Below are 18,523 nucleotides of genomic sequence, written 5' to 3'. Positions count from 1 at the left end.
CCCACCCATTGAAGCATTTCCTCCCCCTCTTCCCATGTGTGGGATTTCCCCCCCCCCTTACCCCAGCCTGGGGCTCTGCAGTGAATTTGGCCTCTAATGGATGCCTTGTACATAGGTGCACACCCTGCTTGAGCGAGTGCAAATGTGTCAGACTCCAGCCTCTTTGCATTGACGAGCCTGTGTTTTCTCCTCTGTCTCTTTCAGGCACTTGGTTTACCGCCTCTCCGACGTCCTGCTGGAGTTTTTGATACTTAACAACTCCAGTGATGATCCCAAAACAACAACTGTAACTTCATCTGTCTCTAACAGCCTCGAGACAGCAGGCATTTCCCCACATTAACCAGGGCTGCTGTTGCCAGCAGCAAAGAAGAATGGGCAGCAGAGAAAAGAATTCACAGGCATCAGGTCACTGGCATTCAGTGTTTGCTGGACAGGGCTGGAAGTTTCTTAATTAACTACCCCAGCCAGTCTGACATGAGGCTTCTTTCAGGCTTCCCCTTGTTGGCAGGGTGACTGACTATGCCCAGTGTGAGCAGGTGGAGATGTTTGTCTGTAACATAAGTGTCCATTCCATGGCTCACGTGATGGCAAGCAAGGTGCTCCCAGTGGGAAAGCGCCTGATCTCTCTAGGGGCAAGCAGGCTGCGAAGTGAGGCCAGGCCAGCCACAAATCCTACTTGGATGTAATTTCATGCCCGGCATATCTCTTGAATCTGAGTAGTCCTGACCCAGAATGGTCGGTGGCACATCAGGGTTGGTTCGAGGGCGTCAGGCCCTGGCACTGATGTGCAGAGACATGACCCCAGGACGTTCCATCAGCTGAACACCCATCGACTCGCATGCCATATAAGGCAAAGAGAAGAAGGAATGCAGCCCTTATTCCTAGTAAATAAATTCACCACTTAGCTCCTCATTGAGTGAAGGCTGCATGGTGCTGAGATTCCTGCCTGGGCTTCTCCCGTTCAGGGTGGATATCTGTGAGTGCGGAAATCCTCATCCCACCCTTGTTCCTCCCCAGAGAGATGAGATGGAGACAAGGAGACATCCCCAGGGAGAGTTCCTGCCTTTGGTGTTGTCCTTCCTGTCTCCATGCACATCCTCCCTGGCACCTTTCCCTGCCCATCGCCCACTCTGATTTGCCTGCCCAGCATGAAGAATGGGGGGAAGAAATCCACCTCCCTCTGGATGATGGAGTGGAACCTCCTAGATGGAGACACTGGAGACGTGAACATAGCCCCCAAGTCAGCCTCATAAGCAACCGTCCAAATCTGTGGGAACTGCAGAGTGATGGGTAACGAGCGGAAAGCTCCTGCCTTGCCTTAGGGGCAGGGGAAGGTGCCTCACACCATCTCAACACCAAGAGAATGTTGTTCTGAGATCCCTCGCCGCCAAGGCTGAGGAGAGGGATCTGGGGTGAAACAGAACTGGAGAGCACCGCACCCATCCCCAAGTCATCTGCCTGTGCAGGGAAGATTGAAGATTATGGGGCAATGGCTCCCCCACCCCACGTTGTCTTGTAAGTGGGGATTGTTAAGGGTCCTGGGGTTACAATTCAGGCACCGCACCACAGGCGAGCAGCAGCTTCTTTAGCATGAAGGCCGGGTGCTTCTTGGAAGTGAGACCATCCCTGATCTCCGCTTCACCAGAGGATCTCTCCCATTGATTCGTGGCTGGGCCACTCTGTGGAGGAAAGAACTGACCTATATCAGACACAAGGGGAAATAAATTAGTTTCTGTAACCATAGACTGCCTCTTGCAGCAAGTTCTTGGAGATCCATCACCTCACTGGTGCTCAAAGGAGTTTATCATACAGCTCTCATTGGTAGATAAGTGGGAGGGTGGTTAAAGCAGGCAGGGGGTGTCCGGACCCCAGGGTTCCATCCCCAGCTCTGCCCTGGCTTGCTGTGTGACCATGAGCAAGTCACTTTAACCTTGTTGTGCCTCAGTTTCCCTAGCTGCAAAATTGGGAGGGATGTTGTTAGGGTTGATCTATTATTTGCAAAGTGCTGTAGAGACAGGGTATGTTATAGAAGCAGCACAAGGTGGTATTATATATCTATTGCCCATCACTGTACGATGCCCCAGGGTGACAATCTCTACAGCATAGCAAAGGCTTCAAGTGGCATCATGGGCTTATGGTGCCCCGCTGTTGAATTAATGTTAAAGCAGGTGAACAGGGAGTAAGAGCATCAACAAAACTATTTGCATTTCCTCCAGCACATGGGCCACATTTCACCAGGTCACAAGCCACAGTCTGGCTGGCATTGGACTTTTTCATCCAAGAGGACCCTGCCTCCTGTGATTCTCTACAGTTTAAAATAGATAATGGGGGAGAGCTGGCATGAGAGAGGCCTGCAAGGTCATGGCCATCATGTCCATTCTACACTACATCCCAATGTGCTTGTTCTCTCTTACAAGGGTTACACGCAGTTACCCAGGAACTGAAAGGGACGTGCATTAGCCTGTCACACCCACCCACTAGTCCCCAACCATTGTGCTGGATTTGGGTGCGCATCATTTTCACTGTAGAGGACATTTAGCCAGAGGGGTGAGTAACACTAGTGCAGGTAGCCTTGAAGACACAGACCCTCCTCTTTCCATAGGGAGACAGTCTCCCGTGTGGGTATCTACTCTTCGGGGTGTGTACTGCCTACAAGTATGTGAAAGGTATAAGCACCAGGGGAGGGGGTCATTTAGGATGGTCTGAGGGTGCCCGAAAGCTAAGAGGAATTGGATGAAATGGAGCAAACCGAAATTTTAGGCTGCCTATGAGCGAAAACTTCCTAACAATGCTATGGTCTCTTAGGGGAAGGAATAGCCTCCCAGATGGAAAGGGAGAAAGTCCATTGTTTGAGTCATTTAACACTGAATTTGGGCAAAGAATTGGAGAACATACCATAGGGGACAATCCATCCCACAGTGGCAGAAAGTGTGGAGTAGAAGGTGGGACCCAATAGGTTTCCCATTTCCAATTTCTCTTTGTCATTCTTAAGCCACAGGTTGCCCTTCAGCATCCCATTTCACTTCTTCCTCCTCACTCCCTGGCTTTCTATTTTGCTCCTCTGTCCCATAATTTTGGTTTACAGCATACCCTGACCTGCCTTGCCTGAAAGGAGTCTAGGAGAGGCCCTAAGAGAAGAGACCATCAGCCAGAATCTTATGTAATATTACTGAGCCCTGTTGCAGGTCTGGCTGGTGGCTTCCCTGGTTTTTTTGGTCTGCTCCATGGCTGTAACCTCATGTTTTGGGTGTCTCAGGTCATACCCAGTGTAAACCAGAGAGGACAAAATAAAGTCTGGTTGGTGGGAAGGTGGGTTAGTCCCTCACCTATAAATCAGATCCTGCAGTGTCGAAGGGGAGAAAGGGGGTGATATTTGGAATCCTTAAAGCCATGGAATATAGCATTGGGTGGTAGAGAGGGTGAGCCTAGGGTTCTCACCTGTCGAGAGGGTTCGAATATCCTGCCTGGAACTCTGACTTCTGACGTTCCTTGAGGGCAGCTTTTCATGAATATATCCGTTGCCATTCATCATATGGGGCATAGGGAGTGAGTTCCTCTTGCAGATTATGAAGGATGTAACCAGAGACCTGTCACTTTGGTGGGAGGCTGGTGTCAGTGAGTTGCGGTTGTAATGCACTATTGCTTTGTCCTTGCGTTGTACTATCCCTTTGTCCGTGGCTCTCAGAGCACTTTGCAGACTTCACTGAATGGTGCTCCAGAATGCCCTTGCGGGGTAAAGCAGTGTTATTGTCCCTGTTTTACATGTGGAGGAAATAAAGCAGAGATGTGAAGTGACTTGCCTGTGTTCACTTTGTGAGTCAGATGCAGAGGTAGGAATAGAAAAACTGGTAATGGCTCACCCTGGTGGCCCCAATCTGTATTTTGTCATTAAGGAACACACATCCTATTAAGATCAGTATTCTCTTAGTGTTTCTGCCTGTGCACAGGCCATCTCGCCCGAGTTTGCAAATGAAATGGAAAATGATGATGAGAAAAAGTAGTTTCCCATGTTCAGTCTGAGCTGAAAATTTACCTCCTCTTATCTATCACAAAAAATACCTCTTTAGCAAAAAAAAAAAAAAAAAAGGGCAGCTTTGACTCATGCTGTCCCCCTCTTGCTACAACATGTTCAGCAAACTCTGTTTATTGGCAGGAATTTAGGGGCTTATCGCAGCCTGCTAATAAAGGGGCATTTGCAGGAACTGGAGAGCAGCAAGGAGATTTCAGTACTTTAGGACTCAGAAGCAAAAGTCCCACAGTTACATGCCCCTACCCGAGATCTAGAACAGAGCACAGCTCAGACTGAGCAAATCCCATGCTCCTTTTCAGGAGGAGCCTTAGTCACTGAGTTAGTTGTCATGTGAAAGAAACAAAAATAAATATTGACCGCAGGTGTGGCTAGTACTAGAGAGGTAGTGTGGTCAAAGAGCTAGGCTGGAGACCCGGGTTCTATTCCTAGATCTGCCACTACCATGTTTTGTGACCTTGGGAAAATCATTTCACTTCTCTATGCCTCTTTCCACACCTACCATTTGCCTTTGGGGGCAGGGACTGTCTCTCACTATGTGTATGTACAGTACCTAGCGCAACGGGGCCCTAGTCTTTGTTGGGGCTTCTAGACTCTACCATAATATAAATAATAACTATTATACCTAGAAAAGTAACAACCCCTCATTTATATACAGCAAAAATAGCAGCTGCATACTTAACCAAGAATTGTAATTCTGCACCAAATCCCCATGTCTTCACCTGGGTACAAAAACTGACCGCCAACTATATGCAGACTTACGAGTGTATGATAATATTGCAACACATACTTGTGTATAACAGTACTGTCCCAAGAACCTGTATATATGAAAGTAGACAAATATTTTACCATGTGACCTGTGTTCTTATTCTAATCTGTATATAATCATACCCTACCTAAAAATGTATACCTGTTTGTGGATTTAAAATGTTTATTTACTGGGAAATATCCCTACAAACCACACACTATGAAGAAAGAAGAGAATAAAGCAGGGAGGATGACAAGAAAAGGCTGAGGAGAGACGGGGGAGTGGGTTGATAGCGTGTCCCAGAATGAAGGAGGCAAATCCTTGGATAGAGGAGAGTGCAGTAGTTTGGAACTGGAAAGAACCATCAGCTTTTGCTGTGCAAATATTGGCCAGTTTGACTAGAGAGAAGAATGCTGCCGTTTTCACCAGCTCACATGCCTTTATGTGATGGTGATTGATAATTAAAAGCAAAAAGGAGGAGAGAGCTAGAAAAGAAAAATTCCAACTAAGAATTAAAATATTAGGTTGAAAAAAAGGGGAGAAATTGTATACAACTAAGCGCTTGGGTCATATATTATTGCAGATTAGCTTTGCCACAGAAAGATCCCATATGCTCTATGAAATCCCATTACCTATGAGTAAGGGAACATTTGCACAGCACATGTGGCAGGGAGAGCTGCTGGAGCCAAGTTCCCTTCTATAATATCCACCCCAGGATAGATTGGTCCATTTCCAGTGTCAACAGCTCGAGGATTAAGTACTTATCTCTCTGCAGAACACTGGATAATTAATACCAGATCCAACTCAGGGCTACACTCCACAGAACCTGCTTGGAGCTATATCCCTGGTTGAATGTTAATCTAACGCACCCGAAGGACTTGCACAGTGGCGCAAGGTTTCTCACTGCACCAGATGTGCAGGCATGGCCTTGCTGGCATAGACAAGTGAGGTACCTGTCTGCTAGGGTGAATAACCAACAGCTGTACCACTTTGTGCTGGGCTAGTGTCAGAGCGCTGCAGTCATCCTCTAGGGCTGCAGGACATGGGGATGATGACGACTTATCAGGAGGCCTTTTCCTCCACCTGAGTACTGGAATGATGGTGCTCATGGGTGATGGGATTGATTTGCCATCTGTGGGGTGAGATGTGAAACCCAGGCACTTCTGGCCAGAAAAGATTTCATAGTTTGTTTATTTATCTTATTTAATAATACTGTTATCCTGGACAAAATTCAACTCAGGTAGTTATATTCTTCTTACCTTAATGCCACCCCATCTTCCAGTCTCATCTGGATATATTCATCCCTAGTTCATCTCTGAACTTTGCCCATACTGTTACATTTTAGTACAACTTCTCTAGCCTCTCTACCACCTCCAGCACCTACTTATACCATTCTGCAGTATTGGATCAGACAGAAACCTCTGCCTACTGAACCGCCTACATCACTTTCTGCAGCCCCCTGGAGTTTCTGTAGGAGTCTCCCGCAATTATCAACCTTGCTGAACTAAGGAAAGTTGATGAGGTCACAGCTCTAGGGATGGGGATGGCAGCAGGCTATAGATAAGGAAGTTGTCTCATTCAAAGCCGGGCAGAAAACAAATGTCGTCCATAACGGTGCGCTGTGACTAGCTCTTTAAACAGAATCTGATCTATACTATTTTGTGTAACCCACTTCTGCTTCCACAATCAGTGGAAGGGCATAGGAAAGCTGCTTGCTGAGAGGTAGTGTTGTCTAGTGGATGGCGCAATACACGGGGAGTCTCTTTCCAGCTGTGACTTGCTGTGTGATGTCACTTCACCCTGCTGTGCCTCCATTTCCCCTTTGAAGACTTAAGTGCATGCTTCACTTGATGCAGTGTGAATAGTCCCCTTGCCTTTAATGGGACAACTGCCAGTGCCTACAATAAGCCTTTGCAAGATCAGGAGTAGACTGTGCGCCTTTGGTGGCAGGGACTGTCCCTTACTATGTGTATCCAGCACCTAGCACAAAGAGGTCCCCCTCGTAGGAATACAAGTCAGTAAACTGGAGGGCAAATAATAAGGTGAGTATTGTGGCCATCTCTGAGCATCCATGTTCCATTTTAGACGCAACTTGCTTTCTGTCTTTGTGGCCCATGCTGCCCTGTGTCTCAGGCCTTTACATCTTCATCAAGGAACTTTTTTTTTTCAAATGTATTTAAAGTCTTCTTCCTTCCTTTAACCTTTTCATTCCATTCGCTTCACCTCACTGAGACGCTCAAAAGGCTGCTCAAGCATCCCTTGACCGAATCCTCCCAGCACTCAGCACATTCCCTTCCTGTTCCCAGACCCCTTTCTTCCCCTAACATCCTCAAGTGTGGGGTGCACTTGACTGCCATTCCCGAGGAGGGACAAAAGTGGTGAGGATCAAAGACCATAAATCAGTCTTTAAAAATAATACCTACCAAGTCTCTCGAGTGCTGAGTCTGGCAGAAACTCATTAACGATCAGTTTCCCCCTCCCACTCCTTTGCCGTTGGAAATCAACAGAGCCAAACAAAACAGGCTGTCTTTATTGAAGACAGCTGAAGTGTGTGTGCTTAGTGTGAAAACCAAAAGCAAAGCCATTTGCTAAGGCCCCTTTTCCGTGCAGGCCACTTCACATTTATTATGCCAGGGGACAGAGCTCCTTAAATCCTGATGCTCTTTATTTCTGGGTTTTTAACCTGCTCCTTACCTCCCCCTCCTCTTCCGCTTCTGCTCCTTTCTTTTCTTTCTGGTCCTGTGAGAATGGGCTTTTTAATCCCCTGGTACTGCAGATTAAGGCTATTATAGCCTCCCCAACCTGACATTGTCTCAGAGAGGCTCACAGCCAGAACCTTGTGAGCACTCTCTGTCTTTCTGCTCCTGCCTTTCTTCTCGGAACACTAAAACACCATGGCTGACCTTTCCCTGAAGAGGAAAGGACTATACTGTGTGATCACACGTAGGCAGAGGCCAGTCTGTGCAGGTCTCAGGGTGAGGGAAATTAAGACCTAGATGGAAATTAACAAGTAAAAAAGGGGAAGGAGAAAAGATTATGGGAATTAGATTGATTCAAAGCAAAACCCTGGGAGCCGGCCTCTGGTGTGTTAGAAAACTGAACCCAGAGCTGGAGCAAACTTGGTAAATGGTTGTCTCTTTACAGAGAACCAACCCAAAAGCCTAGGCCTGAATGTATAGGTGGTAGATGGGGGAACAATAGACACTCCAACCAGGATCCTGATCCAACCTTTACAGGTATATGGTGGGTCACAGAACACTGAATACAAAGACCCTGGAAATATGCAGGGTTCTGTTTAGATTCTGAGCACTTATGGGGTGGGACTGGATCTAACACAATGAGCTCTGATCCTGTTTGGGTCTGTAGTTACTATTAGCATACACATTCCTTACACTTTTATTCTGGATCTCAACGCACTCTACAATCTGGGGCTAAGGGACAGGTTCAACTCCCTGCTCTGTCAATGAATCAGAAATGTAAAGCGGGAAGAGACCTTGAGATATCATCAATCCAGCCCCCTGGAGAGAGGCAGGACCAAGTAAACCTAAGACTACTGCTGACAGGTGTTTGTTTAACTTGCTCTTAAAAACCTTCAGTGATGGGGATTCTACAACCGCCCTGGGAAACCTCTTCTAGTGCCTAACTATCCTTAGAGTCACAAAGATTTTTGTAATATCTGAACTAAATCTCCCTTGCTGCAGATTAAGTCCATTACATCTTGTCCTACCTTCTGGAGAACAATTGATCACCATCCTCTTTATAACAGCCCTTAACATATTTAAAGACAGATAGCAGCCACTACCACCCCTTGACCAGTCTTCTTTTTTCTCTATAAGTGTATGCTCTATGCCATTGTCTTCACAGGGGCAGGGAGGGGATAGCCAAACAACAAAGTATTTTGTCCTTTTTAATGTTCCACAATAGTCTGTCTGGTGTCAATGTGTTTTCCCTATTGACTGGGATGTAACACCTTCTGTTGGAGATCAGCACTTTACACTAGTTAATCTCGCTCACCTGTCAGGTGATTTAAAATGTCACAGAGGCTTACAATATAAATGCTTAAATATTACCTTACAATACAATGCAGGCAGCAACTCACAGGCATTCAATACAGTCTAAACACTAAACACATTTCAGAGTAGCAGCTGTGTTAGCCTGTATCCGCAAAAAGAAAAGGAGGACTTGTGGCACCTTAGAGACTAACAAATTTATTTGAGCATAAGCTTTCGTGGGCTACAGCATCCGATGAAGTGAGCTGTAGCTCAAGAAAGCTTATGCTCAAATTTGTTAGTCTGTAAGGTGCCACAAGTCCTCCATTTCTTTTTACTAAACACATAATTCAAATACCTATTTTATCAATACTGATGCACAGGTGAGCCAGACTGATTCCAGCTGTGTATTTGTCAGTGTTCAGTTGAGGCATGAGGACCTTGCCATCAACTGGCACCTGGTCTGCCAACATAACAGGCACTGTGTTTGCCCTTCTGCAGTCCTCTAGGACCTCACCCGTCCTCCATGAGTTCTCAAAGATAATTGTCCCTATTTTGCTGCTCTCCCACACTTCCTGTGTGCTGTTGGACAAATCAGTCAGCCTCAGTGCCTCGGTGTCCCCATCTCTAAAATGGGAGTTGTGGTGTAAATTATATTAAAGATTGTGCGGTGTTCGGGTATAATGGTGATGGGGCAATGTAAATACTAAAATTGATGGATTGAAGAAACTCATACAATGCATACACAACTGGGTGTAGCTAAGAGGTGACATTCTGTTTCCACTCAGAGTTTGACCCAAGGCATTAAATTCAGATACAGCTATGTATTCATTATAATTGTTATTGTAGCAGGGTGGGTGGAAAATTCTTATAATGAAGCAGCGCGTTTGCTTTAGCAGATGGTACGCTGGGGTGGGCAGATCTTACAAGCTTCAGAGATTTGATTCAGCACCCATTTGGCAATTATTGGAACCTCTTGGGTTTTCGAGAATGGGCTGGAAATGCCTCCAGCAAGACAACAAGAACTCTGTTGAGTTTTCAGGCGCTTACTGCTTCCATCTTGGCTACAGGAATAATACCCTGTCTTGTTGTATTTTAGCCCTTCCATCATGGAACCAGAGAATATATATATATATATATATATATGGATCAAAGTTAGTCAAGCTTTTGTTAAAATTTAAAAAAATCCTCCAAACCACTTGGGAGCTCAGTGTTTTGGGGGCAAAAGCTCTCTTGCATCCCAGCCGCCGGTAATGAAATAAAAACAAGCGCTTGCCCTTGGAGGAGCTGTACATGTTAAACACTGCCATGTCCAATTCGTAGGAATCCCTTCAGCTCTTTGCAAGGCAAGTCAGAGCCCCTGTAATTATTGGTTCTATAATGAGTGGCCTTTTCCTTCTCTTTGTGTGGCCCATTCACCCCTCCTCACCTCTCCCCACGCACACACTATAAGAGGATATTTGTAATGAAAATCACTCAGCAAAAGTGGAGAACAAAAGCGGGTGAGGAGCGAGCTCTCCGGTAGGGATATTAGAAGCATTAGGCTCCCATCTCCGTCAGGTCTGGGCTCCGCTGTGAGTCTACTGCCAGCATAGAAGGTAGGGGGAGGCTGTTATTAACTTTAATCTGAAGAAAAGCAGCCATTGAAGCCAACTGAGGCCTGGTTTCATAGATACAGCAGCTCTCCTTCAAACTTGCAACCTGATGAAGGGCCTGTCTCCCCAGCAACCAGTTAGGCCTCAGCTCTAATGCATTTGGAGACGTACTGTCTAATCTGAGGTAAAAATGTCACCACAAGCAGGCCCCAGGCTGGCAGCTCCCAGCTACAGCCTATCTAGTAAGCACATATCCAGCTTGAACCTTCTGGTTGCTGGGGTGAAAGGGCCTCTTTATCTCCACGGGGAGAGGCAGATGAATCCTGGGCTCAAACAAGGGACCTGCTTTTTCCCCCTACCCGACGCTCCCCCTCCTGTTAAAGGGTCCTTTATTGTGTCTCTAATTCTAAACTTGAAGTGGGAGGGAGCAATAAGGCTGGAGAAATTGGAAAAAGCCTCTCCCAGTGGGGAAAAGCCTCAGTCACTGGTGTGTGAAAAGAGAAGGCAATGAGGGGATTAGAAATGTCAGCTTCATGGGAAGTACTTGATATTTAATAGCTGTAATTGATTACTGGGAGTCACTCACTCACATACACACAAAGCCACAGGAATTTCCCCCCACACCTTTACCTACTATACCAGCAGATCCCACAGAGCTAAAGAGGCGGGGGCCAGGTCAATATTCACTTGGGGCAGCAGCAGTGGTTGCCATCATAGCACCAACATTTTCTAAGGGCTCGTGCACACTTGGAATTAAATTCACGCTTTAAATTCACATCCTGCCTGAATCCGAATTAACTTTCAAGTCTAGGCAAGCCCTCAATATTACCCCACCACAGAATCAAAGTGTTGCGGTTGCTGCCCGGTCTTGAATCACTGGGGTGTCTCAGATAGCGCACCGTGGGCCATGCCATATTGTTGATGGCAACCACTGTCGGTGCTTCAGGAAGGGGCATGGATCAGTCTCTGGGCTTCTGAGTCAGTCCTGAACCAGCCTTGCTGCTGGAGGTGCTGTCCTTCAGATCAGATGTAAAGTACTGAATAACTGGCTATTAAATGTCCATTTTACTTTTTGCAAGAGCAGATGCCAATTTCTGACTTGACTAATTTCATTCTCTCCAGCCTGCATTTCCGTTTCAATGAGATAAATAACACTTCTTCACTTCTTGTCCTAATCTGCTGGGCACACTGTTTATGTTTGTTCACTAGCGGCATTACACCCCAGGTAAGGGTCCGGTGCCGTATGTGGTTGTGAAGCAATTCTACTTCAGGCTGTTACGCATTTTGGATCTATTAATCCTCCACCATAGCACTCAGCAAAATATAAATAAAATAAAAAATCCTCCAGCCAACGATGGGCGGGGTTGCACATTTTATGGGAATGTTGATATCAATAATTAATTGTACAGAATTAAAAATAGCGATGATTTAGTACCATCAGGAACCTGGCGCCTTCCCTCCCATTTTTTTGTTACACTCACGTGTCTCAAATTAGACTGTCTGCCCGCCGATGGGGATCTGATCTTGAACCTGATCTTGAACCTAATCCCCGCCTGATCCTGCAGGGAGCCTTTGGCTGCTACCACAACACAAATAATAATAAATGAAAGGCTGTATATAAGGGTGACTTCTTATTACATAGGGTCAGGTAAATGGCCCAGCCTGTGTAGTAAGCTGTCTTTCATAATGGCCACAATACCGCAGAGAAAACCATAAAACACTGAGTGTGAATTTCTCCCTGACCCCAGCTGGTGCCCAATTATTGCCATGAAGCATGGAGATCAATAGTCCTTGTAATTTTTCTCTAGCCAGTGTCACTACCAATACTATTGTACTGTAGATCTGCCATCTACTCTCACAAGCATATGGCCATTAGAGAAGCTGAGGTTTTCCCCCTCCTAACCGGATGCCTATATGCTGTATTTTGTATGACGAGTTAAGCTTTCTTTAAAGAATTTCTTTGTGCTAACGGAGTGTGCTTCTCAGTCTTTGGAGAGTCTCTGAATCTTTAGAGATCTTGCCAGAATTTTTGTCTAATGGGGCCAATAAAAATTGGTGGATTCCTCCCCCCATGAACATGCGCGCACACACAGAAGGCCACCAAGAAGAAATGGAAACACCATGTGCTGTGTCCAAACCAATTCACACTACTTTGGCTCTGTTGATGTGGCCTTGAAAGAGAACATTCCTCATTTGGAGAAGGGGATTTTGGAACAATTGAATAATACAGACAGTTTTTGCCTACCATGCAACAAAATGCTGAACACTAAGTTGAGCAATGCTTCCCATTGTCTGACTGGCAAGTGAAAGCATCCCAAACTCCCTAGCTCATCTCTACGCCAAAAGATAATAGCCTCTTGAGATGGCCTTTCTGCTTTATCCAATGAGTCCCATCTTGAACCAAATCTTCCACGTGCCCCAGACCATTCAAGCAACAGATATTTTTTAATCTTGCAAACGAGCTCGAATAAACTTTCTTATCGTGTATACGTCTCTTGCAACAAACTCCACCCACAAATATGCACCATTGCCTATTTCAGGAAACAGAGTAGCAGCCGTGTTAGTCCATATCAGCAAAAAGAACAGGAGGACTTGTGGCACCTTGGAGACGAACAAATTTATTTGAGCATAAGCTTTCGTGAGCTACAGCCCACTTGCTGTAGCTCACGAAAGCTTACGCTGAAATAAATTTGTTAGTCTCTAAGGTGCCACAAGTCCTCCTTTTCTTATTTCAGGAAAAGATCTCCATCTCTGATTTGCATGCATCTTTGATGCAGCCACAATGACGCACAGACTGGTCATTCCCTCCAAGGACACCCATTCTTACAGTGTCCTTTGGCAATGCTTTTGGTCTCTTCCTACCACTACCTGTGTCTGGAAGATTCAAAGCCTCACCATCAGGTGACTATCCTGTCTTGTGGAAAATTGTGTGCAGATTATATATAGGCATGAAGCTTTGTGATCCTTTTATGGGCTGTACACAACATGGTACATTCCACCAACAAAAATAACTTACTGGTGCCCCATCTGCAAGGTTCACCTGAAGCTGGAAAGCCACAACAGACAAGCGTGTATTAAAGTGTATCACACATCAAGGTCTTTAAAATAAACATCAAGGGTGTCTCTTTCTGATCACATTCCTTTCTACAAAGGGCTCAATGATTGAATGTCATGAACCTCTCACATTTCTCTCTGGTCATTTCTGTCCTGAAGTTGGAATGTGGGCACCGGCAAAATGAGGTTGAATGTTATTATGTCACAGATCCAGAATGAAGAGACATTATCTCATAGACAGTGACAACAAGGTTGGCAAGACATCAGAGGTGATATTCCCTGGAAAGCTCAACTTGGAGGTGAGGTAAGTGAAAAGACGGATTTAACTAGCAATGCTAACTTGCACAAGCTAAGTGTGGTGATGTCCTTGCTAGGACGCTCAGTAAAATACCTATATCAGCCCCACAGTGACCTGAGAATGTTGATATTGACCAATACGAGGAGTTTTGGAATGGAATTTGCAACTCAGTTGTTGAGAACTGAAAACAGCGATGGATGGATAGAGAGCAGTAGTACTGAAAACAGTACCTCGCTGCCATGATCTGAGAATACCTGATGGAATGCAATGGGGTAGAACCCAGCTCAGCTCCCTTGTGGAAGGATTTCTAGTCTACACCTAGAACGAGGGAGTAGGTCTTTTGTCATTGTCTTTATTGGAATGCAAGGATTGAAATAAAACCTAGAAAATGTCTTTGCCATTATAACAGCTCTCTAGCTCTGCTTGCACGTGAAAAGAGATAATATGAAAGCTCATATTCAGTCCTGCTTAGCACATGGCATGACTTTTGGCTGTGGCATAAGCACTGGAAGGTGATGCAATGCTAACAGGGTTTGGCCAGGGACAGTCTTAGAGCTGGCAGACTTGTCCATATGAAGAATGTTCTAATTTAATAACATACTCAGTAAGTATGAAAATGCAGAAATATGGATAGTCTTGGGAGTGGTGAAGGTCACTGTTAAGTGCATTTTACACATACAATGTGTAAAATGGTATAGGTCACTTGTGAACTGACTTTGGCAGTCCCAGTATGGTGCAGTGGACATTTGTGCACATCAGGATGAATTGCACTGGCAGATCTTAGAGTGGGATAAGAATGGAACTGCAGTAGCAAGATCTGTTGTAGATTGGGATTGAGGTGCATTCGCGGAGCTGAGTGGGAGCACAGAACTGGGATAGCAGGGGTGCCCTCTATTTAAGCTACATATATGGCCCCCCATCACCATAGTATCTGAGTACCTCACAATCTTTCATGTATTTATACTGACAACACCCCAATGAGGTAGGGCAGTGCTATTACCCCGTTTTACCAATGGGAAAGTGAGGCACAAAGAGATTAAATGAATTGCTCAAGGTCACACAGGAAATCTGTGCCAGAGAAAAGACTTGAACCCAGTTCTACAGGTCCTAGGTGAGTGCACTAACCATTGGACAATTCTGCTGCTCTGCAATTCTGGAGTGCATTGGCAGAGCTTTTGTGGGGTCCTAGGTCTGGAACACCATAGCTGTGTGAGGAAGTTTGCAGTAAATATATTCCCAAACTGACCTTACCATTTCAACTGTGGCCCTAGTGACATGGCAAAGGATCACTTTAGGGGAAAGCTTTTAAAAATGGTGTGGCACTTTGCCCATGAGAGCATTTAGATGCTACCTGCACATATGGGGTGAAAAGAGCTTTAAACTCTCTCAACGAAGGGTGATGTTTTCATCCAGTAATTACATTCTGGGAGACCGGGGGTGTGGGGAAGGCAGAGATATCTGCCTGGTTAGCTGGGGAGACAAAATAGATGGTGTCAATGACTCCACAGTTCCTGAAGTGAGACACCCACAGATCCCGCTGCACGTTCCATATTGGCCATGCTAGAGCTGGACTAGATCCTGCTGTGATCTGCAGTGATGCACTTGCTACATCACTGAGCTACAAAATCTTGTATCTCGCATTGGAGCTGGGGATGTCACTATCCTGAAAAACCCCTTTCCTCACACCTGTTCTCCCCCTCTGGTTATCCATAAGAGGGAGCCTTCGGTCTTTTCTTTACAGCTTCAACAGGCCGCTGCTGAGAGCACTAGATGGTGCTGTTGTCTTAGCCATTGCAAAGGCCAGGAGCCAGAATGAACGGTTCTAATGATAAGGGATGCAGAAGTGACAGCTGCAGCTTGTGTGCTGACCTGGCCTGCACTCCAATGTCTTCTGCAGCACTTCTGCAGTCCCCAAAAGCGTGGGAACAATCACAAAATGCCCCGTGAAATAAATAATGAATTAGCGTTATCCTTAATGGCTATTTAATACCATGTGATACTGGTTACCTTTCTGGCCCAAGGTGCCACTTGTATGGAGACTTTCATAGATGCCAAAGAAAGATTGAGTCCAACCAACATCAGTCCCAGAAAGAATGTAAGCCGCAAAGACTGGAATACTGGACTATCTAAGCTTCGATCTGGAGAGTTTTTTGCCCACTCTCTCGGCACGGTCTCCTCAATGCTTCTCATTGCCCACCATTGTCAAAGTGAAGGAGTACTTGTGGCACCTTAGAGACTAACCAATTTATTTGAGCATAAGCTTTTGTGAGCTACAGCTCACTTCATCGGATGCATCCGATGAAGTGAGCTGTAGCTCACGAAAGCTTATGCTCAAATAAATTGGTTAGTCTCTAAGGTGCCACAAGTACTCCTTTTCTTTTTGCGAATACAGACTAACACGGCTGTTACTCTGAAACACTGTCAAAGTGTCATTGCAGTCAGCACAGGCAGAGGGTGCAGGCTACAAATGTTACAGGCTACATGTGGCAACGATATCTTTAGATACAGCGGGGCTTGGTTCGGAGGTGTGGAGGAGTCAGAGAGGAGAGAAACAGGGCCTGAGATCTGAAGCTGTGAAGTCTGACACAGCTCTAGGTAAGAGTCATGAGCTGGGGAGAGGAGATGTGGCTTGAGTCAGGATGAGAGATCAGGAAGTCGGATGCAGATACAATACAGCTCTGGGAGCCATGGAGCTGTAAAATAATAATTCTAATGATTAGCAATTCTCCCTGCCCTCCAGGTTGCACATCTGGTTCTGGCCTCGTCCCATGCTTGGTTTCCCTTCCACACATCCTTTCATTTCTCCACACTCTGCAGGAGACCTGCGCCACCACAAAGAGGGAGCTTTGCCCTTTGAGTTCAAAGTGTAACACCTCCCGTACTGAGATGCTGGCTTTACAGCCTGTATTCACCCTGTAAGACATTGAGCTGCCCTGATATTCCGAAACACGCAATCTGGTGCCTGTTTGTACAACCATGGGAGCTGTACTTCCCATTCATTCCTCGCTGCTCATCTCTCCATCTACCCTTTCTGCAAAAGCAAGGCAAGCCAGCTGTGCAGGGGAAAATAGGACTGGGCCAAGGTGCAAACTGGATACATCCTGGCCTCTGCTGCATTATGTCTCATACTGTCCCTAGCCAGATTTCTTAAGGAGACCAAGTGAACACAGGAACATTCTGGGGAAGCAGCACCCTCCTGTTGAAGGTTGATGGGCACGCCAGTGACTGATAAGTTGCAGTATTGATGTGGTTCTTTATGTAGCCTTAACATGATGGGCTGTTTCCTTTGCGTGTGAGCCTTCTTCTGTACCACAGAACATTGTTGCTAGGATGGTCTCTGACTTGGAGCTTGGTGGGAGTGTGTCTTGAGGCTGTGGGAATATTATCTGTGTGGCTGAAAGCACTTTACCTTGAAATTGATCCAAGATTGATGTGTGGCAACCACTATTAAATGTTGATTGGAGAGATGACAGTTGGCGTTGTATAGTGGGGGCATGAAAGTGTTGAGCGCTGACCAGCTATCTGTCTCTTTCCACTGTCGCCCTGTTATTGCACTTTACCAGTACGTTCGCTACACATCGCTCCAGAAAAGCACAGTGGACAGTGGGGTTTGGTGAGATGCCACCAGGTCCTGGGATGCTGCAGAGTGGTTACATCTGGGTCACATGTAGGGGGAGTTGTCCACTCCCACATGAAGAGCAAGTATCTTTGGACCACTCCTTTTCTCCTCTGCATCTAGGCATGCACAAGTACGGTGGCTGGCAGAGGTGATGCCATATTTACAATGTTGCAAACCTGAGGCCAGATTTTGTCCAGATTTACCCCAAAGTGCAACCCCCTGAAATTGGTGCCTGGTGCTTATCTTCCCTATTTAATCATTGTTCCCAACCGGGGCACTAAAGCTGTGTCGGGCATTGCAAGCACACCCACCCACATGCACACAGCAGGCAGTGCCCACCATCTCAGGGGCAACATGGGTTGATTTTGGTAGGAGTGCAAACCTGGGTTCTGCTAGTCACCTCTTGTTTTTGGCAATATTAGCAGATCACTGGTTGTTCCCCCTGGCTTGTCTAATGAGGCTGTTGGGGACAAGGTGCACACTTCAGATCTCAGCACCACACATTGTTTATCCTTGGTGGATGAGAATCAACAGTGCTGCTCTAATTAGAGACTGACAACACATATTAATCCACCTCACTCTGCCGGGGGCTACCCTTCCCTACAGTGAGCAAAATTCTTCTGTTGCACATTGAGTTCAGTGGGATTGCACTGGGACATCTGAAAACAGATTCTGGTGCAATGACTTCTCCAGGGCGTTATCCAGTCTGGTTTTAAATTACTCCAATAATAGGCCTTCCACCAATCCCCATGGGGGGAGGTTCCGCATGCTATTATATTTCACCAATTAAATGTGTGCGTCCCCCCTGTGTGAGGTTTTTCATTTTGGCTTGACGGCCTCCTTCATTCTGAATATTTTCCTGGTCCGTTGTCTCTCCACAAGAAGTTAGTGAGTCCCTCTGTGAGACTTGTTCTCTCAGAGGTTATGGCTGGAAGCTTGCTCTGGGGTTTTGGCTTGGGGACCCCGGGTCTGGAAATGGAGAGGCTTTTACAGGAACCTGTGCCCTTTTGGACTTTACGTCCTCATGCTTAAATTACAAGTTGAGTTGCAGACTTGAAAACGTTCTGGTTGAATTTCTTTCTTTGTCAAAGTGGATTAGGCCGGCGATTATTTACGTGCACCTCTATTACCCGGGGTCTGTTTCTTTTCTCTTCTATTCAATGTAGTTTTACATGAATGGTGAAAAAAAATAT

General features: G+C 46.0%; 1 protein-coding gene across 3 annotated transcripts in view; it reads left to right on the top strand.

Annotated features, from left to right (window-relative positions):
- The window catches only part of SNX19 (sorting nexin 19), a 53,162-nt gene extending 48,228 nt beyond the window's left edge, over positions 1-4,934 (top strand). For all 3 annotated transcript variants that reach the window (XM_073320768.2, XM_073320771.2, XM_073320770.2), the window contains one exon: positions 205-4,934. In XM_073320768.2, coding sequence (XP_073176869.1) covers positions 205-340 — 136 coding nt within the window. In that variant the 3' untranslated portion in view covers positions 341-4,934. The remainder of the gene's footprint in view (positions 1-204) is intronic.
- Positions 4,935-18,523: the final 13,589 nt, after the last annotated feature.

Source organism: Lepidochelys kempii, chromosome 22 (assembly GCF_965140285.1).
Source record: "Lepidochelys kempii isolate rLepKem1 chromosome 22, rLepKem1.hap1, whole genome shotgun sequence".
Taxonomy (NCBI): domain Eukaryota; kingdom Metazoa; phylum Chordata; order Testudines; family Cheloniidae; genus Lepidochelys; species Lepidochelys kempii.
The sequence above is the reverse complement of the archived record's forward strand: the minus strand, read 5'-3'. Positions and strand labels throughout refer to the sequence as shown.